This window comes from Monodelphis domestica, chromosome 5 (genome assembly GCF_027887165.1).
Source record: "Monodelphis domestica isolate mMonDom1 chromosome 5, mMonDom1.pri, whole genome shotgun sequence".
Taxonomy (NCBI): domain Eukaryota; kingdom Metazoa; phylum Chordata; class Mammalia; order Didelphimorphia; family Didelphidae; genus Monodelphis; species Monodelphis domestica.
This window is the reverse complement of record NC_077231.1, coordinates 116,254,804-116,279,329: the sequence shown is the minus strand read 5'-3', so window position 1 is coordinate 116,279,329 and position 24,526 is coordinate 116,254,804. Positions and strand designations below refer to the sequence as shown.

General features: G+C 42.1%; 1 protein-coding gene across 1 annotated transcript in view; it reads left to right on the top strand.

Annotated features, from left to right (window-relative positions):
* YBX3 (Y-box binding protein 3) overlaps positions 1 to 21,362 on the top strand; it is a 30,886-nt gene extending 9,524 nt beyond the window's left edge. The window contains exons 4-10 of the mRNA XM_056799154.1: positions 1,096 to 1,185; positions 3,474 to 3,596; positions 7,227 to 7,424; positions 15,790 to 15,890; positions 16,458 to 16,629; positions 19,093 to 19,186; positions 20,859 to 21,362. Coding sequence (XP_056655132.1) covers positions 1,096 to 1,185; positions 3,474 to 3,596; positions 7,227 to 7,424; positions 15,790 to 15,890; positions 16,458 to 16,629; positions 19,093 to 19,152 — 744 coding nt within the window. The 3' untranslated portion in view covers positions 19,153 to 19,186; positions 20,859 to 21,362. The remainder of the gene's footprint in view (positions 1 to 1,095; positions 1,186 to 3,473; positions 3,597 to 7,226; positions 7,425 to 15,789; positions 15,891 to 16,457; positions 16,630 to 19,092; positions 19,187 to 20,858) is intronic.
* Positions 21,363 to 24,526: the final 3,164 nt, after the last annotated feature.

The following is a 24,526-nucleotide window of genomic DNA, read 5'->3' as shown; positions in this document are numbered from 1 at the left end:
AACTGCCCTTTTTTTCTCCTCTGTGGGTGATGTCTCTGCCCTGTTAGCTAATTCTCCCTCCCCTTCTCCCTTCTACTCCTACGAACAGGGGAGGGCCTGGATTACACATACTTAATCACTTTAAAATAAGATTGGCCTAGTTGTATAGAAACTGGGCCTCTGTCATACAAGCTACTGTGTGTAGCTCAGAGTTAAGACATTAAAGGAAATTATGTTTTCCTTTCTCTCTTTTCCCGTGCCACATTAAGGGTGGGAGGGAGGGAAGGAATGAGAATTTGTATACAAATAACGTTGGACCGTTTTGACTTGCGGTTATAATATTTTCATTAATCTGATCCTTTAAGGAAACATTTAGGGCTGGGAATCTATGTGGTATGGTTGAAGATAGGAGACAGGAAAATGGGCATGTTAACAAAATTATATTTAAATTTTATGTATCATTTCTGTTTTTTTTCCTCATGACTTCTAAATAAATCCAAGGGGGAGCCTTTCTAGGATTAAAAAATACTATTTCAAAACTTTATAACCCTCTATATTTTTTATTCCTCTGATTTTTTTTCTTTTGCAACTCATTTTGAGTTGTAGGCTTATTTTGCCTGTCTAATTGTAGATAGGAAGAAACTCCTCATTTGAGATTGTAGATATCCTCCCTATACCCCCAAAACACACTTTGACCAAGCACTATTAAAAGAACCATAATTCTTAAAATGCTATGCATACAGCATGAACTTGTTCATTTTAAGAGACACTGGGGAATTTAAGCACATTTCTCTATCATTGCCTGGATTTCCTTGCTTTTAAATAACAAGAAAAATAAGTTTGTCAGTTCTGGTTAATATGCCTACTGAGTTGAATTTTGGGTCTAAGAAGAAATGTGGCACTCACCTATTACTTACCTGTTAACCCTTGAAATACAGCACTGCTCTCTCTCATCCTTATTGCCAAGTTACCCTCATTGGGGAGTGGCACCTTTTTAAATGTCAGTAACTACTGATATTCTTCTTTAAAAAGTACCTTCTCAGAAACAGTTGGGATCATGGGAGCAAAAAAGGCAGACTAGGTTGTATTGATAAGTTTTCTATCTTCATTCAACAGACGGCCATCAAGAAAAATAACCCACGGAAATATCTGCGTAGTGTGGGTGATGGAGAAATTGTAGAGTTTGATGTGGTTGAAGGAGAGAAGGTAAGAGCAAATGTACCATTTAAATCTTCTCTAACTGGGTGTAATTCCTTATGACTCAAGGCAGCTAGGTCTCTATACCATTTTCTTGACCCCTTTGAAATATCTTGTCCAGGATAGGATGATTTTAAATGCCTGAGAACTTCAGGATTTGGCTTCAGAGAAAATTTAGATGGGATAATGTAGCAAACTGTTCTTTTTGAATTATTCTCTTTGGAATAATCTTCAAAACTAAAGGGTGGGGGCTGAAGTCATGCATAACAATGGAACCTGGACTGTACCCTCAGCCCTGCTGGTTTCTTTTATGGAGTGGCACAGACATTATTTACCCTGACTGGGAGTTTTGGATTAAGCACATCTGAAATGGAAGCAGAAAGTTCATCCACAATGAAAATGTGCCTTCTGATTTCTACCCTTTGGCCGGTAATTGCATAGTCCTCTCTCTGTCCTGCTCCAGTCCCCAATATCTTTCCCCCATAACTATGGAAGTTAGTGTGTTTTTCATCCTGAAGTAATGTATTTTAGAGTTGACTTTAAAAAAGAATAATGCAAAGATGGAATAAAATGTGGTAAGTAATGAACCTCCTATTACCATTCAGGTTGTGATTGTGAAATCTGTTAGATACAAAACAAACAGGAATCTTAGTAGTAATGAAGGCCTGACTAGGGATTCTGGAGGGCTGCCAGACTTCTGTGTTGATTTCTGGAGGATATGTATTAGACCTGTTTTGCTTTCTCTGAGAGACAACACTATGGGTTACTATGGGTGATAGGTACAGAGAGGCAAATTGAGTCTCTGTAAATTGGTCATTAAGCATGTATTAAGCCCTTACATCCTAGGCTGGGGATGCTAGGGCAGAAAAAGTCAACCAAACAAACAAAAAAACCCTTCTATTCCCCAAGAAGCATACATTCTTCTAGTGAGACAATATGTCTCTGTAAAAGTATACATAAAGTAATTTCATGTGGGAAGCATTAGACTAAAGCTTTCGGAGCTTACTAAAGACCCAGCACAACAGGGGAAGGTAACATTTAAAAGAGACTTGCAAAGGGTGGGGCTATGGAATGGAATAGATAGAAATAATAATGTAGGGCAGTAACTGGAAGCTCGAGTCAGGAAGAACTAAATCCTGTTGGAAGTGCGCTGGGCAAATCAAGAAAAGGCCTCATGTAGGATATGGTACCCGAACTGACCTTTGAAGGTATTTTCTGAGGGGCAGAAATGAGGGAGGGAGTAAATTCTAGGCATGAGGCATATAACCTATGTAAAGTATTATAGGGGATTTTAGTAAGTGAGCTAAAAGCAGGAAGTACTAAGGCAGAGAGAGAAAATTCTAGTTATTTATCTACGTGCTTATTATTCTGTATATTATTTCAAAAAGAACAGAAACAAAGGATGGATTGACCGTCATGTGTGGAGAACAGACATTTGAAGCTTATTGAGCAGGGTACTTAGAACTAAGCCTTAGGTCTGTGAAGGGTGGTTTGGAGACAGAAGATGCTATATTCGAGGACACCAATTAGTAATCTATTCACAGTCCAGGTGTGAGGGGATGATGACCTGAAAGCAGCAGCTGTTTGAATAGTGAGGCAGTGCAAGAGATGAAAACTAGAGCTATCCATAAGGGGATGGATTGCCTTGGAAGGTGGAGTTAGTAACCCTTTTTTTCCCTTCCACTAAAGGCCAGAAAGAAAAGTTGGGAGTGTCTACATGTCAGGAATGTCAGAGTATTGGTTTATAGCCTTTTCAAATAAATGGACCTCTTTTAATGTCAAATTTTGTGGATGCCCAGTGATGATAGTACTCAGCTGTATGAAATTATACAGTAACAGAACGACACTAAATTCAGAAGAAAAAAAAAAGGCAAGGCATTAGCATGTTAATTTGAGTCATTTCTTGAGTTCTACTCATTGCATGTAATTCCAGCTCCAGGGGTCTCTGGTCATAGGTTGGTAACCACTGCTGCGGAAGTTATTTCAAATTAGCTGTGGTTGAATTACATGACTTAAAATCTATTATGTTCCCTTGTATTTTACATAGCGATTTTACATATTATTTCATAATAACGGCATTTAGTTCCAGTTTCAAAGAAGTCATCTAACTAGTAAGGAACGGGGGTGATCATGTGAGTTTGGGGCTCAATTGATCCCACATTTAGAAGGCACATGCTAGACTCAGAGGAGCTCACGTTTTAAAACCATGGTGGTTTTGAGTTCAGAAGAGGTTTAAACACTGCATCTTAATATCATTTTTGCTTTCTCAGGTGTTAAAAGTAGAATTTTCTTTTCAGGGGGCAGAAGCAGCCAATGTGACTGGCCCAGATGGAGTTCCAGTGGAAGGTAGCCGCTACGCTGCAGATCGGCGCCGTTACCGACGCGGTTATTATGGCCGGCGTCGTGGACCTCCTCGTAGTGTGAGTAGACACAGAATCTTAAAAGTTGAACGAGATCTGAGGTCAGCTCATGAATAAAAATCTTTTTTATGATAACAAATCCAACATGGTGATCTGGTGAAGGAAGAACTGGTGATGGGAAACCTATCATCTTGTGAGATGGCCATCATCTCTTCCTTAGTGTTTACTCCACGCGGCACATCCTCAGTTCCTATAACCAATATTGTGAGTGTCATTCCTTCAATATGACACTCCAGAATGTAACATCATCATTAGGTGTGGTCTGAACAGGGCAGAATATAGTTGGGGCAGTCATCATTAATTGTCTTAATCATGTCCTAAGATTGTGGGGTTTTTTTGGCTACCATATTATATACATTTGATAATAGTATTTCTGATTTGATGAAACTCACTGAATCCACTGAAGATCTTCAGATAAACACTAGTCATGCCTCCCTTCTCTTACAACTATCTTATGTTCAGCACATTTTGCCTTGTTGAGATCTTTATGGATTCACACTGTTAGCTTTCTCTCCTAGCTTTTAGATCATATTCAGATTTTATGAATATATTACCGTCTTTTATCTCAGCCATTGTCAAAGAATGAGATACATCAAAACGAATAATGAGGTTTGTTTAGAATTACCTGGGTTTTGTTTTGTTTTGTTTTGTTTTTGAAGCCAGTGTTGGCTTTTCCTTTTCTAACTGTTCACTCATGTTCCCTTTTAAGTCATTCATTGTAGAATTTTGCCAGCAATTGAAGTAAACCTTATTGGACTAGGATTTTCAGATTCCATTTTCTTTAGGGTATATAAGGACAAGATTTCCCCAATGCAGATTTTTGAAATATCTGTTAATCGATGAGTTTTCTCTATGTCTACATCGATCTCTTTATGTAGTCCTTTCAATCAGAATTGTTTCTTTTTGTGTCTGCAGGATTTCTTGATCTTGACCATTTTTTCCCCTTTTGGGGCCAGCTTAGACTGAAATGTTAGTGCATGGGATTTCAGCTGTTTAGCTTTGTGTGCACGCACAATTTATGATGCATCTTAGAGCATTACCCATTTACTTCTCCACTAATCACTACTCCTCAGACCCTAAATCGTTTGTGAATACTTAGAACATGGTAGTAGTAGATAAGCAGTTCACTGTTAACCCTTGCTAAATGAGCTTTTATTTTTGTAGATATTAATCACCAGATGTTGTTTCTTAATAGACACAAGTATTTTGGCTAATTTGAACTTCCATATATCCTTCCTTGATTAAGCACTGATGATTTCATTGTGGGAATCTCATATCATGCACATTTAGCTCATTTCATCTCAGTTAAATAGTGCAGTCCTGCCATTCCTCTTGGAATTCTACAAATACTTTGAAGTTAGTATGAAATGAAAGATGTGAATTTGCACCTACCCCTGCTTTCTGATTCAATCTGACCTTAGAACCTAACTTTTTCCCTGAACTTATACTTCAGACTAGCCGACCTTAACTTCTGTTAATCTGCATTGCTCAAAAGTGACATGCCATTGTAAATGCTTTGGAGACCTGCTGTAGAGAAAGGACAATTTTAATTATAACTGATTGCTACCTTTGGCAGTTTTTTTTTTAAGAACCCACATCCTATATCACTTTTCAGTATCCGTTTTAAAGGTTATAAAACACGTTTTGGGGTTTCCAAAGTACTTGACATATTATTTCATCAGATCCTCATGACAACTGTGATGTCGATACTGTTATCCCCATTTCACAGATAATAGCTGAGAGATTAAGTGACTTTTCCAGAGTAATAACACAACCAGCAAGTGTCTGAAGCAGGAGTCAAACTGAGGTCTTCCCAATTCCTAAGTTCATTGCTCTGTGTAGCAATGTTTTATCATCATAAATGATGCAGAAAATAGCCCAAAGGATTAAGTTATCTGGAAATTGCTCTATCAAATTCTATCAAAAGAATTGTGCTATCAAAAATTTTTCGGGGGGGGGGAGGGGCAGCTGGGTAGCTCAGTGGATTGAGAGCCAGGCCTAGAGATGGGAGGTCCTAGGTTCAAATCCGGCCCCAGACACTTCCCAGCTGTATGACCCTGGGCAAGTCACTTGACCTCCATTGCCTAGCCCTTACCACTCTTCTGCCTTGGAGCCAATACACAGTATTGACTCTAAGATGGAAGGTAAGGGTTTAAAAAAAAATTTTTTTTTTCAGGGTTCTAGAAGTACCCTTTTGGAATATTTGCTAATTCTTATAGTTTTAATGATTTTTCACTAATCCCATATCCTCATTCCTATTCTTCCTTGTATTACTATGTCTTCTCCCTTCTGTCATCCTCTTTCCCCCTTCTCTACTCCCTCCCAATCCTTTGCAGTCCTTAGATGTTTCCTTTTTTTTCCTCCTTTCCTAATCCACTAATCCTTTAAAAAAAATCTTCACCTCATTCCTTGCCCAGGAAGATGTAGTTTAGGTGTGAAGAAGAGGCCCAGTTCACTTATGGATTTTAGCTGTGATTTTTCTAGTTTCTGGATAAACTACAGGAAGAATGTCAAACTGGGACCCCTCCAAGTCTTCTGAACTCTCTCCAGAGCTGCTCCAAACAAGATTAAAATGTCATTGAGAAATGTTCAGCAAAAAAAATAAATAAAAATAAGTCATTCAGAGACTTTCCGTTTGAGCTGGATGTTCCTGAGCTATATATTGTTGGTCTAATCCAACTCCCTCCTGGAAATTGCTCTTAAGGATATAAGCCATTATTAAACATAACAAAATAATCTTTAAACATCTTTGAGCATAACTACTATAAAACTTTAGCTACTTAAGATAATACAAGAAAGTTTGGTGAACAGTAATGATAAAACTTCATTTCCTAGGGGGAATCTAGATTAGTGATAATCTTTGCTCCTATAGAATTTTTTAAATCTCAGCCCTTTGGTGGCCACATTTTCCATTTCATGGTTTTGAGCAGGTTTAAAATATGGATGTAATGATCATATGGACCTTTTTCTTTTTTCTTTCTTTTTTTTTTTTTTGCAAAATGAGGATTTGAGATAACATCTTTGAATGTCAGTCTTTTGGTTTTATTTATATATGTGTGGGTCAGATAACTGAGTGCAATTTACAAAAAATGAAAAAATGAATCCAGGCAACTGTCAAGCCCCATTTTCAACAATCACTTGTCTTATTCTATCATTATAAAGGGATAGGTCTTGGCAAAATTTTTATGTCTAAGCTAAAATAGAGTATCTAGACTAAGAATATTTTGGTAAACTGCTTCCCTTCTCTGCTATCCTGCATTGGAATTAAAACTTATTGCAGGTGGTGGTAGTACAGCATGTACAGTATTAGTGGAACTAATAATTTTGTTTTGCAAAATCAGGAGTACTTGGGATTTTAGATCAGCAAATACAGAACATTTGCTCAAGTAACCATCACATCTACCATGAATTGCTTTTTCATATTACTTTGTGCCTATCAGCTCACTTGCATGGATTGGGGAATCATCTCCTAGCCTGTCAGCTTGGATGCATAAGGTGACATCTTTTGGATATATGAAATTTCTTTTTCTTGGGATTCACCCTCTGCAGTGTTCTGGTGGTCTTTGCTGTTGCCCTCCCCTCGCTTTCCTCCTTGCTATTCTGATTCTTTGCATTTCTTTGCTTCGCTAGTACCCTGGGGAGGAGGAGGAGGAAGGGAGTGGCAGCAGTGAAGGATTCGATCCCCCTACAGCTGATGGGCAGTTCCCTGGGGCTCGGAGTCAGCTGCTGCGCCGCCCACAGTACCGGCAGCGGCGGTTCCCGCCATACCACGTGGGACAGACCTTTGACCGTCGCTCACGGGTCTTTCCCCATGCCAACAGCATGCAGGTAAAATGGCACCCAAATTCTCATTGCCCTGCGGCTGCCCTTACCCTTCAATCCTCCTGTTTCACCATCCTTCTCCTATTGCTCTCTTCCTCTTCTTCCTCCTCCTCCTCCTCCAGCTGGGTGAGAGCAGAACCTTTTCTATGCCCTCCCTTGGGGCTACCAAGTAGCTCACAGTCCTAAGTACTTCTGCATGGCTATTATGTCTAACAGTATTGTTTAAAAAAAACAAACCTTTCTAGTCACTTGGATTTTCTGAGACTTCTTAGGTAGGAAAAAACTGCAGCAGGGTTGGTTGTGTTTTGAAGTCTTTGCCTACCTCTGATTCTTTTTGATTAAAGCTATTGGTTTCCCTTTTTTGTCGATGTCATCACCATCATGAAACGAATTTTTTTTTAGATGAATGAAGGAAATGTATATAATAGCAGATGGAATGATGTGTTTACTGCTGGGATGGGGGAAGAGAAAGCACTAGGATCTGGAAAACTTAGCATAGAGCTTGTGTAGGTGATACTTGAATTGAGCCTTGTGACAAGCTGGGGTTTCTAAGAGGCGGAGGTGAGGAGGAAGAGCCTATGGAAAGAAATCGATGGGAAATGGCATGTCGTATAGTAAGCAGGACAGCACATAAAGTGTGTGGAAGAGATTGCTGTGTAGTAAATCTAAAAGGGTAGGTAAGGTGAAGCCTTATAGAGTGGGAAGGACTTTAAATACTACACAGAAACTGTTTGACCCTGCAGGCAATATGGCGCCACTAGAGCAGTGAAGTATCAATTTAGCATCTGTGCAAAGGATAGATTGGAGCAAGGATTTGATGGTAATTTCATGTTTCAGTTGTGTCTGACACTTAGTGACCTGATTTGGGGTGTTCTTGGCAAAGATACTGAAGTGGTTTGTCATTTCTTTCTCCAGCTCATTTTAGAGAATGAGGGAAGTGAGACTTGCCTGGAAAATGTTTGAGGCCAGATTTGAACTCAGAAAGATGAGTGTTCAGAGTCCAGGTCTGGCACTTCTATCTGCTATGCCACTCATCTGCCTAGGCTATTGGAATAATCTTGACCTAGTTCAGTTCAAGCCAAGCCTGAGCTAGGATGGTAGCCATTTGAGTAGAAATGGTCTACATCCCCAATCATATCCCCTCAACCCATGTGATCAAGCAGTTGTTTTTCTTCTGTATTTCTGCTCCCACAGTTTTTCCTCTGAATGTGGATAGTGTTCTTTCTCATAAATCCCTCCAAGTTGTTCAGGATCACTGCATTGCCACTAATGGAGAAGTCCATTACATTCAATTGTACCACAGTGTATCCGTCTCTGTGTACAATGTTTTCCTGGTTCTGCTCCTCTCGCTCTGCATCACTTCCTGGAGGTCGTTCCAGTCTCCATGGAATTCCTCCACTTTATTATTCCTTTTAGCACAATAGTATTCCATCACCAACAGATACCACAATTGGTTCAGCCATTCTCCAATTGAAGGGCATCCCCTCGTTTTCCAATTTTTGCCACCACAAAGAGCACAGCTATGAATATTCTTGTACAAGTCTTTTTCCTTATTATCTCTTTGAGGTAGAAACCCAGCAGTGCTATGGCTGGCTTCGCAGAGTTTTTGATATAAGAGGAGAGGAAATCTGAGCATAGTTATGTACTCTTTATTTGAGAGAAAGCACATTTCAAAGAGTTCAGAAGAAAACTAGGGTTTAGTGAGATGAAGACATAAAAGGGACCATTTAGAATGCAGAAGAAAAATTATCCTTGTACAAAGAGCCTGAATGCACAGGGAGCTTGTCTGCCTACTCATAAAAGAAATGAATGGAGCCTAGAAGCCAGACCAGGGAAAGGAAGAGGCATGAGAGAATTGGGAAGAGTCCTGTAACAAGTATGATGAAGCTCAAGATGAGGCTAGGCTGGGGAGGGTAGCCAAGGGATGCTCACTTAATAAAGCCTCATTGGGAGAAAGGAGACTCCAAGAAGAGAAGCCTTTAGAGGGCAGGGCAGGATGATGGGTGGCACTTGAGGAGTAAGCTGCTTTTCTCTATCAAGAATAAAGATCTTTTGAACTAGAAATAGACAAGACATACCTTGGAGGGGCAGGTGGGAGTAGCTCAGTGAATTGAGAGCCAGACCTAGAGATAGCTAGGAAGTATCTGAGGACAGATTTGAACCCAGGACCCTGGGCAAGTCACTTAACCCCCATTGCCTAGCCCATACCACTCTTCTGCCTTGGAACCAATATACAGTATTGATTCTAAGATGGAAAGTAAGGGTTTAAAAAAAGAGAGACTTATAGCCCTGATTAAATATGACCTTTGAATACTGGCAGACAAAATTCCTGAACATTGTTGGTAGTCATTTGAAGGATCATAGAAAACAGGAGAAACACTACAAAATTGAAAGGCAAATAAATGTCTTGATTTCAAAAAAAGGAAGAAATAGGGGCCTGGAAATGACAGGCTGTTAAGTTTGACTTTGATCCCTGAGAGAATTCTAGAACAGATCATTAAAGTGTTTGGTGGCATCTAAAAAGAGAAATAGTGATTATAAGCCATTGGGAAACTGGAATGCCATTGAGAACAGGTTGTGCCAGACTAACCTTCATTTCTTTTTGATGGAATTATTGAAACTGGTGGATGAGGAGAGAATGCTGTGGTAGGTAGTTTTACCTTGATTTTAGCCAAAAGTTTTTGAGAAAGTATCTCAGAGGAACTTGGAAGAAAAATTAGACAATAATACATTTATATAGGATTCAAAATCAGTTGAATAGTCAGACTCGGTAGTTAATGCTTTAATGGTTGACATGATATATCTCCCATGTAGTCTGCTTGGCCTTGTGAATGTTTAGCTTTCTGTTTTCAGTGATTTAGGTGCCTTGATGTATGCTCATGAAGTTTCTAGATGACACAGATCTGGAAGAGATAACTAACACTGGGTGATAGGATGCAGAAACATCTTGAGCTCATTGAGTCGATCCTAATAAATTAGACTAGACGAAATGTAAACTTTTGCACCCAGGCCCAAAAACGTCTGCATCGCCAGGTACAAGATTAGATAGCAGGTCTGAATGCAGTCTGGTTGCTTAGTGGACCCCAAGTTCATTCTGAGTTAGCGGTGTGATGTGGCAGCCAAACACTAATCTTGAGCTGCATTAGAGAGCCACGTCTTCCAGGAATAGGAAGGTGCTGGTAGCCACGCTGTGTTCTGTCCACATCAGATAGTAAGAAAGGCATACGCTGGAGGGTATACAGTGGAGCCAAGTCAGGAGGGCAGAGAAAGGGCCTGTCTGTGACCTGAGGATCCCTTGAAGGAACTGGGGGTCTACAGCTTGTCGAGGAGACGACTTCGTACCGTGTTCAGGTTTTCTGACCTGCTGCCATTTGGTTCAGTTAGCTAGCAAGGGCAGAGAGGACTGTGAGCCGTGGTGGAAGGGCAAGTTGGGGTCTTGCTATCCGAGAAAGCTTCCTAACAGACACAGTCGTCCGAAACTGGAATGCGATGCTGTCAGGGTCTCCTGTTGTTTGGGAAGCCTTCAGGCAAAAGGGCTTGGATATATGGGTTTGTGTCTTTGTATCTAGTGGGAGGAGTTGGTCCTCAATGGTTTTTTCCAGCTCTCAAGTGCTGTGATTCTGGATGAAAGAAAGACACGGCAAATCAAGTTTGTTGTTAATGGTATTTGTGGGAAACAGCCCATCAATGGAGAAAGCAAAATAGATTGGGACTGGTTGATTGCAGAGACAGCTGCTGCCGAGGGCAGTCAGGGTGGTGTGGCGTTTTGAGAGGGGGGCTCTCCTGGAAGGGGGGCGCTTCCTGCAGAGAGCTGCTTTTCTCAGGTCAGAGACAAGGAAAGGAGAGGTGGGGAACGTTGGAGGCTTGAGGAGAGAGGAGAGGATGTGTTTGGTCTATGTGTCGGGCCCTGTGCCGAGCTACAGATGAGAAAGATAGCTCTTCCCCTCAAGGAGCTTACCTTCCGTGGAGCGCAGGGCGCGCTGCCTCTGATGAGGGAGGACCAGCCCTGGGGAGGCAGCTGAAGTTTGGGCCGAGTCCCCAAGAGGGATGATGCTGTAAAGTCCTGCTGGGAGGCGATGGGGGTGGAGTGGAAAGTTGGACTGGTAAATTAGAGGGTCACCACTGGTAAGGAGGAAAAGTGGAGCCACAGTGGGAAACGGGGATGAGCATCTCCTAATGGGTGGAGGTTACAGGGAAACTGCAGAAGACGATGGATAAGGCACCAGGAGAATTGGAAGGAAAGGAGGATCTGGTCAGTTGATTCTAATTGTCTAATTGGATAATGGTTTTTTTCTTCCCTCTTCAACCGCTTCTTGTTGATGGTGCTTTTTACTTGCGTCTTAGTTTTCTTCCTCCTCCTCTTTAGCAGCTGCCCCTGACAAGAATACTAAAAATAGCCCGCAGACTTGACAAATATGGGAGGGCTTAGTACATGACACAGTGGTTTCTTTAGGGCACCGCCACTCTGGGCTTCTAGGAAATGGAGATGGGAGGAGTCGGGGAGATTTGTCATGGACTTTTATTTTTAGTGAGTTCCGGGCTGCATGCTTGAAGTCATCTACTTAGTATATTTGGCATTTGCATAACACTTGTGTTTGCTCAGAGTATTTTTAGGTATTCCTTGCCAGCCCTTTGAGGTGTTAAGTTTTATAGACAGACACATTGATTGGGGCTTCCTTTTGCTCTAATAGAATTTTGGACTGGGGGGTGGGGGGGGCAGGGAGCAGGACTTGAGTTCACACCTCACTTCTGACAGTGAATAGGCTCGTATCCTGTGGGCAGGTTCACTCAACTGCAGAGCCTCCGTTTATTTACTATCTGTAAAATGGGGCAGCAGCTAATGCCACGAGTATCTCCACTCCCTCAGGGTTATTGCGGAGATTCATGAAGCTTATGTAAAGCAGCTTTGTGAATCTAATCTTTATAACTGCCAAGCTAATTCTTATTATTACTTATACTTATGTAGGAAATTAGGTGAACGTCTAACACTCGGTAATGTTCTCAATTTACTCTCTGCCAGCTGGAAAAATAAATCACTCCTAGATTTTTAGAAATTAGAGGGGACAGCTTGGTGGCTCAGAGACTGGGAGGTCCTGGGTTCAAATATGGCCCGAGACACTTCCTAGTTGTGTGACTCTGGGCAAGTCGCTCAACTCTGCTTGCCTCAGTTTTTCTTACCTATAAAATGAGCTGGAGAAGGAAATGGCAAACTATTCCAGTGCCTTTGCCAAGTGAGTCAAATATGACTGAATAACAGCCACTATTCCCAGACATTGGAGGGTGGTGAAGCCAGGAATTTTTTGCTTTGTCCTAAAACTCAAGAGGAAGGGATGTCTGAAATAATTTAGTCCCGCTTCTATATCCATGTGTAGGATTCTAGGAAAACTGACTTCCTCATTTTGCTCTGTGTTTTGTTCAAATTCTTCCCTTAGCATAAGCGTTTATAGAGTTCCCCGGTGTCAGCAAGGCTCTTTAGAGAAGAGAGTTGGGTTTGAATCTTTCCTTTGACAGTTAAGTAACTTGCTGAGTGACCTACGACTAGTGCCTTCATTTTCCCCTTCCATAAGATGAGACTAATACGAAATATTCTACCAGCCTGATAAGGCTGTGGTGAGGCAAGCACTTCATAATCCTTTCAGTGTTATATTTGAGTTGTTACAGACACATCAGCACGTTGCAGGAGTCCAGCATGGTATGCCACTTAGCACATCAGAATTAAGCATGCTGTGTATCAAGACACAGTTAGGCCTTGCCATAATACTGACTCTGTTATCTTTTGGTGGGAAAATGTGAGTTAGAAATAGTTATATAATTACTATTTAAGAAAAATCTGGGGACTGGAATTTTGAGGAGGGAGGATGCCTTTGGGGTCCTAGGAATGGTTCATGCTAGTTATCCAAGTCAGATCTTGAAGTGAAAAATGGGCAAAAAGAGATTGGCAGGTTGAAGAAAGAAGAGCCCATACCTAGAGACAATAAGACAGTTGGAGCCAAGGAAATCGGGTAGACAGGGGTTGATAATTAATCAGATATACAGAATATCCCAAAAGTTTTGGTGCTATTTTAAGCTCAATTTATGGGATATCCTCTATTACATGAGAAAGAAAGAAGAATTGGTCCAAGGGTTTGGTTTTGGACATTTTAAATTTGAGGAGCAACACCTTATGTTGGAAATAAAGGACTGGAGAAATCCACATTATAAGGGGGCTTTATTATAATAGTTTTGCAAGTTAGGAGCCTTTCAGTTCCTACTCTCTATGGTAGTTGACCAAAATAGGAGAAGGGAGCATTGGTAGAGGCAGTTTTTCTTTGGGAACTTCTTATTCCAGTAAAATTACAAAGTCATCTCCTTCATCCCAAAATAATTTGGGGGTAATTATGAGAATGTAGCGAAGGTTTTAAAAATCTAAACATGTTAAATATGTCAACTATTAGGGAAATGTGGTGTGTTTGGGGGATTTTTAATATTCTGAATCATTTTAAATGTTAAGTACCCATGATGTGCCAGATTACAAAGTGTGGGATACAAAGCCTTTTCTTATTCTATCCGGGAAACAACATGTTTTTAAATTTTGAATTCAAACCCTATCTTTAGCCTTTCTCAACCCACCAAAAAGGCAGGATACCCCATTATATGTGTGAAATCACAAAGACATTTTTTGCATTAATCATATTGAACAAAAAATAAGGACACAAAAGGTGAAAGAAATACGCTTCAATCTGTACACAGAGTTAAACTTCTCTGGAGGTGGACTGCATTTTTCATGAATCCTTTGGAGTTATTGTATAAGCATTATAAAATATTGCTGTTACTATGGACAGTTCTCTCCTAGTTCTGCTCACTTCACTCATTTATATGTTTTGTGTACACACACACACTAAACCAGATAATTTTAAGGGGGAAAGGCACTAGCACCTGGGGACACCACTGAATGCTTTATGTGGAAAGTCATATTTGAAACTGAGCCACATGGGGAATAACTTCAGTATACAAAGGCACACAAGTGGGTGATATGAAGTATATATGTGCATGGGTGCAGCCACAGACCCTTTTAGTAGGGGAAGGAAATTGGGGGAGAGCAAGAAGGCCCATTTGGCTGGACCATAGAAGACGTGTGAAAGGAAATAGCATTTGATAAGACTGGGAAAAAATAGGTTGGAGAGGATTTGTGAAAGGTCTAAATGCCAAACTGTAGCCTTCAACACTAGAAGTAATTGGAAGCCTACAAGAGTTTTTCCAGGAGTGGAGTAAATGAAAAGATGGGAGAACTACTCTCCTTAAGGCAATAGCTTCCCTAGACCATTGGCATTTATTTGGGATCAAGGAAGAAGAGAGAGGATGCATCCTAAAGGACAGGGAATCCAATTTAATTACTGGTTTGATCTCAAGTGTGTGCCACATTTTTTCCAAATCTGTCTTTGTGTTTCAGTTTGATATCTATGTAACTTTTTTCCTTTTCAAGGAAATTTTACATTAACCTGATACAATGGAAAAAGCATTATCTAAGGTTAGAGGACCTGGATTCAAATTCCATCTCTGAAGTTTGATTTGGGGCAAACCATTCCATTTTCTTGGACTTGTATTACTTATCTGTAAAATGAGGGACAGACTAGTTCTTGAGGAGCCTTCTTGCTCTAGCACTATTAGCATCTTTAACCTGATAAGATAAATGATTGTAGGATCATTTCTTTTTTTAAACTTACCTTCCGTCTTAGAGTCAATACTGTATATTAGCTCCAAGGCAGAAGTGTGGTAAGGGCTAGACAATGGGGGTCAAGTGACTTGCCCAGGGTCACACAGCTGGGAAGTGTCTGAGGCCAGATTTGAACCCAGGACCTCCCATCTAGGTCTGACTCTCCATCCAGCTGCCCTCTGTAGGATCATATGGATGAGTTGAGAAATAAACTAAAAATTTGAAGTATTTGACACTTGTCTGGTGGCATTATCTTCATTCCAAAGGGAAGCACTGAGTTCATTGTATACCTCCATTCCTTTCTCTTGAGTCTTAGGTCATATTTTATAAGGTAAAGATTATAGTCCATTATATATTGAAACGAGACATTTTATACCTAGAGTGCTATGCAAATCTTACTTGATACTTTGATAAAATAATAGACTTCCAGAGTCATTGGATAGTTGGGTGATGTTTTTCTCTTGCTGTAATCACTTGAGAAAATTTCCCCCTCTTTTTCCTCTGCATGATTATTTTATTAACAATAGTGATAGCTTTGCAGGTTGGCTATTGATCTTAAGATTGTTTGTGTTCTTTTATGTTGTAAATATGACTTTGAATCTTCCAGGCTAGGAAAGGCACTACCTGCCTCTGCTAGTCTTGCTCTTTATCGTGACTGTCCTACTTGTGGCCTTCTAGGGTGGTGAGATGGGGGAGATGAAGGACGGAGTCTCAGAAGGAGCACAGCTTCAGGCATCGTCAGTACACCGAAATCCCAACTATCACCCACGGTATCGAAGGTATGTGGCTCCAGGGTGGAGGGGCAGGAAGATATTGTGGGATGATTGGCTGTGGCTTCATTACGTGGTTAAAGGGCACGTGCGGCTCCTTGTGTTCCCTCTTACTGACAAAAGTCAAGGGGTGTATAAGAACCCGGGAACCCTGATGGCTCATTTTTCTTGCTCTACGATGTATAAAATGGAGTACTGTGGAATGCAGATGATGCCAGGGTACCCCAAGTTTTTCTTGTGACATGGGAGAAAAGTGGCATCCCTCTCTGTCATTTCCAGAATAACAAAACAGATTTGATTCCACTGGGAACGTGACTAGCTGGGCACTGGGTGATGATTAAAAGCCACGCAAACCTGCAAGATTTTTGTCCATGCCATTTGTAGCTCTTCATGAATACCAATGCAAGTCGCTTGATTCTCTGTCACATCATCCACGTCTCTGCAATTAAAAAAAAAAAGTAATGCTTCTACTGTAATTTAAACTTTTCTTCCAGTGTCTGCCTGTTTTTCCTAAATTAAAAAAAAGACAACCCACCATCCTTGTTTCTCCTAATATTCTTCTGTAATCCTCTGCAGGGGCCCTCCTCGACCGCGTCCTGTTCTTCCTGTCGGAGAGGCGGAAGACAAGGAGAACCAGCACGGGGCTGGCGGCCCCCAGCAGCCATCGGCTCGCCGGGGTTACCGGCGCCCCTACAACTACCGGCGCCGACCTCGCCCTCCAAATGCTCCTTCCCAGGATGGCAAAGAGGTAATAGAGATGTTCCAGAAGTCAGGAAGATGGTTTTTAGTTCATTTGGGCCTGGACGCCGGAGATGCAGACGTCTGGGTCTAAGGACAGTCGTGTAAAAGAAGTCTGGCTCGCTGGTGAAAAAGGGCTCTGCCTTAATGAATCGGGCGGCACTGGAGGCCGTGTGTGGCCTGCAAAGGGATGGCCAGTTATTGGGCCTGGGCGGTTGCAACTCTGGGCTGCGATGTCTGTGTAAAATGGGCGAGTGTAGCCTCCTGGAAGAGATCGGAAGTTTGCTTCAGCGCTTACCTCTTCTTACCCTAAAGTTTGAGGGATTCCTAAATAAAGAAGACGCTGCTGTCCAAGGACGAGTTAGGGAGCGATCTCTTCCAGAGAAGTCAGTGCGTTGAATGGGAAACTTGAGGGAGTTTAGTCAGGAAAATGTGCCTGTGCCAGATCGCCTGTATCTAAACACAAATGTCCCGAGGGCTTTTTCTCTCTGAAAGTAGGTGTGTGTCCCAGAGGTCAGTTGGAATGTGTTCCCACTAGAATTGCCTTAGTGTGCCTTTGAAATTCATAACTTTCAGCCCTTACACGTGCAATTCATGAGCTCGATAACTCAAGAGATGAAAAGAAACACGGAAGGCTTGGGGTCCAGTACGCTTGCTTTGAACAAAAAAGGATCCCTGCCGCTTCTGGGGAGCCGGAAATAGTGTCACCTGAAGGGAATGGACGCAGCTAACAACTCTTAGGAGGACTAAAGGCTGCCATGAGCGAGGCGCGAGAGGCAGCAGCATCAAGTATGCGCCACTGGTGTCTGTGAAGATGGCTCAGCAAGGGCAACCGTGGTGATCTGTATCAGGATCTGAGCGAATGAGATCCCAGAATTTAAAAAGCCTGGAGTTTGGATAGGTGAATTGTAGTTCTAGATTTCCTGCCACTTGCCAAGTCACTCATCTGTGAGAGGAGTTGCAGGAAATAGCTAGCATTTTGCATGATGCTTTAAAGATGTTGAGGCATTTTGATGATGTTCAGTCGCGTCTGACTTCCTGGCGTATTCCTCCAAAGAAAGAGGCAAAAGACGTGGGGAGGGAGAGGAGATGGTAGCCCTGAGAGAGACGCAATGAAAGCCCGCGCCTTCTCGCTCCAAGTCCAGCACCCTGTTGGGCTGGATGATGGCGAACGTGATATTCCGATTGGTTTTGAGATTTGTTTGGACATTTCTTCATCTGCCCGTCTTTCCAGGCGCGCCCACCTGCGCAACTCCGTGTGGAGATCTTTGGGCAAAGGCACTGCAGTGCCGTGCCGTGTCCTCCTCCAGCTCATTTCACACGAGGGACTGAGGCAGACCGTACTAATGGACTTGCCCAGGGCTGCACAGCGAATGCGCCCGAAATACTGTATAGAACGGTAACTGGCTCCTTAGGCCGGCCTGCGAGGATCCCGAGGCGGAGGAGGCTTCGGTACCTGGCGCAGTCGCCCGGCTGAGGCACAATCTAAGCGTGGGGCTTTCCTTTTTTTATCCGAGTTGGCGATATGGGTGCGATTTAACTCACTCAGCAGTTTTTTCCCTCCTGGATCCTTGGAGAAGGTCTCACGCTTAGAGCGACGCGCTAGCGTGTGGCCGTGGTGGTTCTACCGCCCGGCTTCTTCATCCGGAAGAGTGACGGACTTCTTTTAGAACCAGATCAGAGCGAGGAATTGTGCCCTAAACGCCGTCCCGGGGGCAGCTCCGGGAGCACTGCCAGGCGCAGCCGGGCCCTGGGTAGCCTCCTGAAGTGAATTCTGGATCGATTCTCGTAGGAAGGTCAGCATTGCTCGGCATCCTGGAAACTAGAATTTGGGAGGATGACGTGGTCTGGTGCAGCGCACGCGTGTGTGTGCGGGGGAGGGGCAGCTCAGTGGCGCAGCGGCAGTGCCCGGCCTGACGTTCACACCAGCCTCACTGTTCGTGGCTGTGGCCTTGGGCCGCCCTCACTTAACACTCGGGGCTTCGGCTGTAAAACTGGAGAAGGAAACGGCCGACGACTCCCCCTCTCGGCCCCCAGCCCCGAGTGGAGTCACAAATCGGCACCGTGAAAAATGATTCCGCCGTGGCTGGCGAGGTTTTGAACCCAGTCTCTCGAGCCATCCGGACGCCGCGTTGGGGATCACCTAGAGGAACCAAAGGTGCTGGATTGGGGTGGGGGGCTTTCATTTCTGCCCCTGCCCGCGGCCCTCCCTCCATCCGGACGCCGCGTTGGGGACCACCTAGAGGAACAGAAGGTGCTGGATTGGGGCGGGGGGCTTTCCTTTCTGCCCCTGCCCGCGGCCCTTCCTCGTGGCTCCTCTTCCCGGCGAGCGGAGCAGATCTCCCGGCCCGGCTGATATTGGCCTCTTTGCTGGCAGATTTTTAGAGCACGTTTGCCTTCCGCGTGTCCCACGTGGACAGAAACATTATTAGGCAGCGACCTGACCCGCTTCCCCTCATCTTGTTCTCCTCAGGTGGCTGAAGCACCAACTGAAAACCCTGCTCCGACCGCTCAGCCCAGCAGCGCTGAGTGATGGCTGACTCTGAGAGGCACCTTTTCCATTACAGGTAAAGAGTAAAGCATGGAAATGCCCAAGCCTCGTTTCCTCCAACTATTTTTTTAAACCCTGACCTTTTGTCTTAGAATCATTAGAATATTGGTTCTAAGGCCTTGCCCAGGGTCATACAGCTAGGAAGTGCCTGAGCTCAGATTTGAACCCAGGACCTCCCATCTCTGGGCCTGGCTCTCCATCCATTGAGCCAACCAGCTGCCCCCAACCCTCTGACTACTTTTAATTAGGAAGTCCTATAGAGTTCAGGCTATGAATTTGCCCATTCTCAAAATAATGCTATTTATTCCAGTGGATGTTTTTCTGTGCTGTTCTGACCCCTAGTGGCCAACTATACAACCCAGCAAATCCTAATCCTTTCTGAAATTTGATCATGTCAGGAGGAGAAAGGAAATCTGGCTGCTCCTCTTTTCTATATTCCCCAGGCAGCCATTATTCAAGTGTCTTCTCTGTGTCGGACACAGCAAAACAGTGGCATATCCTTGCGCACTTTTACCTTAATTTCTGCCTTCTATTTGCCTTACCTTGTGCAGAAGGCTCTTGTAGGTGATACAATTGTACTTTTTTGGTGGGAGGGTGGGAAGGGAGGCAGGAAGAAAACCCCAAGTTACCTTAAACATTGGTTTATTGGGTTTCTCTTTTTTTGAACATTTCATTTAATAGTCAATTTAGAACATTTTTCCTTGGTTACAAGAATCATAGTCTTTCCCTCTCCTCCCCCCACCCCTTCCCATAGCCAACACACAATTCCACTGGGTATTACTTGTGTCCATGATCAGAACCTATTTCCATGTTGTTGATGTTTGCATTAGGATGTTCATGTAGAATCTACATCCCCAGCCATGTCCCCTCGACCCATGTAGTCAAGCAGTTGTTTTTCTTCTGTGTTTCCACTCCCACAGTTTTTCCTCTGAATGTGGATAGTGTTTTTCTCATAGATTCCTCCAAGTTGTTCAGGATCATTGCATTGTTTGTTCAGCCATTCCCCAATTGAAGGGCATCCCCTCATTTTCCAATTTTTCACCACCACAAAGAGCGCAGCTATGAATATTCTTGTACAGGTCTTTTTCCTTATGATCTCTTTAGGGTACAAACCCAACAGTGCTATGGCTGGATCAAAGGGCAGACAGTCTTTTATCACCCTTTGGGCATAGTTCCAAATTGCCCTCCAGAATGGCTGGATCAATTCACAACTCCACCAGCAATGAATTAGTGTCCCAACTTTGCCACATCCTCTCCTGTTGATTTGGGTTTCTTGCTCTTACAAATTTCACTATGGGATGGAGAGACTTAGACTTTTACCTTTTTAATTTAGATTAAATTGTTGTGACGTGATGCCCAAAGCTTTGGATTATACTATAGAGTTTTTTTTCCTATGCTTTCAAAGTTGCATTATAAATTGGCTTTCTTGCTGCTCAATTTGTCCAAGGAACTTTTCCAGTTCTGGGTAGTGAACAGTTTTTTACTGACTCTGGATAAAGCTTTTTCCATGGAAGGCAGCTACTGATCTTTGTAAATAAATGTTCTTTGAGTAGTGACTTCTTTTTTAAAATTGGAATAGTTTTAACACTTGAAACTTCTAGTGCTGTCTATATTTTACATTTTTATAGTATGTGACTCGTGCTTTTGAGCTCAACTTAGAATTAGAAATTTGACTGTTTACTTTACAGGTGTGCTAAAAGAACACCAGAAAAAGAAACCTTAAATACTTTATCAACACCAAAGAAATATCCAAGCAATAAACTAAACAAGATTTTTGAGAAGATCAGAACTTTTTTATTCTTAAATTAAAAACATGGGAAGAAAAACCCTTACCAGCAAGCTGAGATCCAGGAACGCATGCTCAAGAGATAACAGAAAGAAATGAAACGGCCTCCTCAATTTCAGCAGCAACTGTGGTTTTTTTTCTGGCTTTACCATATTGCTATTATGAATTGAAAGAAAATTTTGGCACCAACTCTAAAGGGACGAACCCCAACCAAAGAAATTATAGTAAATGCTTTTTTTATTTTGATGCTGGTGCTAAACCTTCCCAGGTGTGGTTGTTTTTTTTTTCTTTTGCCAGTCCTATATTCTCAGGATTGGGGAGGAGAAATTTCCTGCTGTATACTATGTGACAACTGAGTGAACTTCCTCAGAAATAAATTTCACCCTCTGAGGGAAAAAGAGACCTAGCTTCAGTTCTTTTGTGTTGGATCTCTCCTTTTCCTGAAATCTGTGAACTTCTGAGGTGCAGCATTAGACTTACACTACTCACATGGGTTATAAGTAGACCAATAAAGAGAAACTAGTAAGGTGTGCCCTAGGAAAATACTGAGGGCGAGGTAACATTAAATCTCCATTTAGCCAACTTGGAATCTTTCTCCTTTGAGCATGGCGAGTCCTAACCAAATCTGTGAGATGAGAGTAATGCAATTATTCTTCAGACAATGTCAGACCATCCAAGATTCCTTAATCCAGTAGAAAGATTCTTGCTAAGAGCAGGTTTCTCTGGTGTTTCTTGAAAATAATCAGGATCTGTTCAGGGTTTTGAGCTAGAGGTTAAGGGAAATAAATAAATAGCTTTACTGAACTTCAAAACTTTGGGGAAAACTTAAGGCATTTTATGAAGTAATCTTCAAATAGGAACCACCCTGATAATCTTGGGCAAACCATAACTTCTGGTCTGTTTCTTCTGCAAAATGAGACAATTCATTTCTCAGATATAAATTCTCTGTAAAAAAGGGACACAAAGTGAAGCCTTCCTGGAAGCTAGGAATATCTGGATACCCTCTCCTCCTCCTCCTCCTCCTTTATTCTTTCCCAATTCCCTTTCTAGCTAAAATTTGTAGGGGGAGACAACAGGTATATTATTTAAATACATACTGTATGTGAACACTTTTGAAAATTTAGATTCATCGCTGGTTCTTTCAGTTCTAATAGGACTTTCTGTTCTCCCCAATATATAGTCCTATATCCCAATTATTAGACAGGAGAACTTTCCTAGAAGTGACATAAAATCACGTCAGTACCACTTCTACGTGGTACTCTCCCTATGGAAGAGGCTATATAAGAAGTAGCACATACGGCTTTGAAATTGATACCTGTAGTGGGTATCCAAATCTAGTTAATATACCATGTCTGTGTATGGTTTTACTAATTTTAGATCTAAATATCTTGATATTCCTGTGGATGTTGAAGGTTTATGAGATCAGGAGGTAGTTTAGTAAAAAACATTCACGTGTGAACTCTGGAACCTCTTATCTCTGTTCTTGATTGCACTTGCCTGAACTCGAGTTAAATTAAGCTTTGAACAAATCTGCCCCAGACTTGGGTGCAGAACGTACCTGAGATGCCAAAAGAAAGAGCTTTTTCAAGCTAGAGATTATTTGAGACCGTTTGGTGTAGGGTGGGTTTGGGGTTCCTTCATCTAGAGCGATTGGTTCATGGCAAATAGAAATAGGTCAGCAGCTATCATACATCAAATTGCAGCAAACAATAATAAACTGCTTTGGACAAGGAAGAACCATGAGGCTATGTGACATTAACTCCCTTAACGACATGTGTTTCCGATCACTAATATCCATTCTGACAAGTTCCATTTTGAGACTCGCTGGTGGTGGCAGCTTCTGTTTGCTTCATGACTCTCCACCTCACCTTCACCCCACTAAAACTCCCCCTCAGTGCAAAACTGACTGGAGAAATGGCGTGCACAATAGCAGCTGTGTCCAACTCTTTCTTGACCCCATTTGGGGTTTTCATGGCAAAGATACTGGAGTGGTTGGCTGTTCCCTCCGTTAGCCCTTTTTACAGGTGAGGAAATGGACAAATAGGGGTAAGTGATTTGTCCAGTCATAACTAGCGTCTGTGATTGGATTTGAACTCTTGCATGCTGTCCACTCTCACTTAGCTGCCCTTATATTAAAAGCAGAACTGCTCTTCCCTTGTCTACTGAAATCTATCCCTTGACCCCTCAGATCCTTCCCTGGCTCACCTTTTTAACCCCTCACTGAACCAGTAAAACTACTGTCCTCTTGAATTCCTTTCCCCCCTTTATGTTAACTGTTAGGTGATGTGCATACCATGCAAAGGAGCCAGGGCCATTTTACTTAATTAGTTCAGCTGGATTACGCAAGAAGATGTAGATTTAGGATGCTGTGCCCTTTAATGTTGGGTCTGCCTCAATCCCTTTAAAAAAATAAATTTATTTCCCCCAATAACATAAAAATAATTTTTAATATATTTTTTAATTTTATTGAAAGTTTTTTAACTAATTTAGAATATTTTCCCGTGATTACATTGATTCAAGTTCCCTACCCTCTACCCCCTCACCCCCCCTGTAGCTGACACGATTCCACTGGGTTTTACATGTGTCATTGATCAAGATCTATTTCCATATTATTAATATTTGCACCAGAGTGATGGTTTGGTCTACATCCCTAACCATATCTCCATCGACCCTTGAGATTGGGCAGTTGTTTTTCTTCTGTGTTTCTATTCCCAGAGTTCTTCCTCTCAATGCATACTTTTATATTTATTAATCTTTTTCCTTTTTTTTTTGAGTTTTGGCCAATCCTAGGATCACTTTGGATCCCAATTCTGTCGTTTTGTTCAGTTGAGTCCAACACTTTTCTGACCCCATTTGTTATTTTAGTTTTAGGTTGTTTTTTTTTTAAACAATGATACTGGAGTAATTTCCTCTTTTCTTCTCCAGCTCATTTTACAGATAAGTAACTGAGACAAACAATTAAGTGACTTGCCTAGGATCACACAGCTAGTAAGTGTCTGTATAAGTATACTCCAAATCACATGGGTGGTGGTAAATGGTAGAAATAAATAAGAATTAAATCCAGGTCTTTTTAACATTGCTTTATTGAAACCTTTTACTTCATAAGTCATCTTATTTTGATGGGAAATTATGTTTGGTTTCATGGGTGTAGATACATATTGTTTTCCTTAATCATCATCCTTAGAACGCTGACTCTAAGGTGATTGAGCGAGAACAAGTCCCCTCCTGTCTCTCCCAAGAATGTGGGGTGGAAACACTACTGGCCATCAGGGGGAGCCAATGTATATCTACCTTCCTCACCGTGCATTCTGCCTATGAAACTGTCAAGTTAGTAACCAGGTGGTATAGTTTGCTCTGGAGGTTGTCATTGATGACAATGACGCACTTTAGAGAATCAGGAGAATTTCACAGATTCTCAGATGGCATTGCATGGAATACATTTTTTTTTTATTCTGAGTTGACCAGAGGGAGAGTGATTGCTTCCTTTCTTTTCACCTTCACACATAATCTGCCAAATTTGCTATCTAAAATGTCTTGAATATTCCTCTTTGCATTCCCTTGGCCATAATC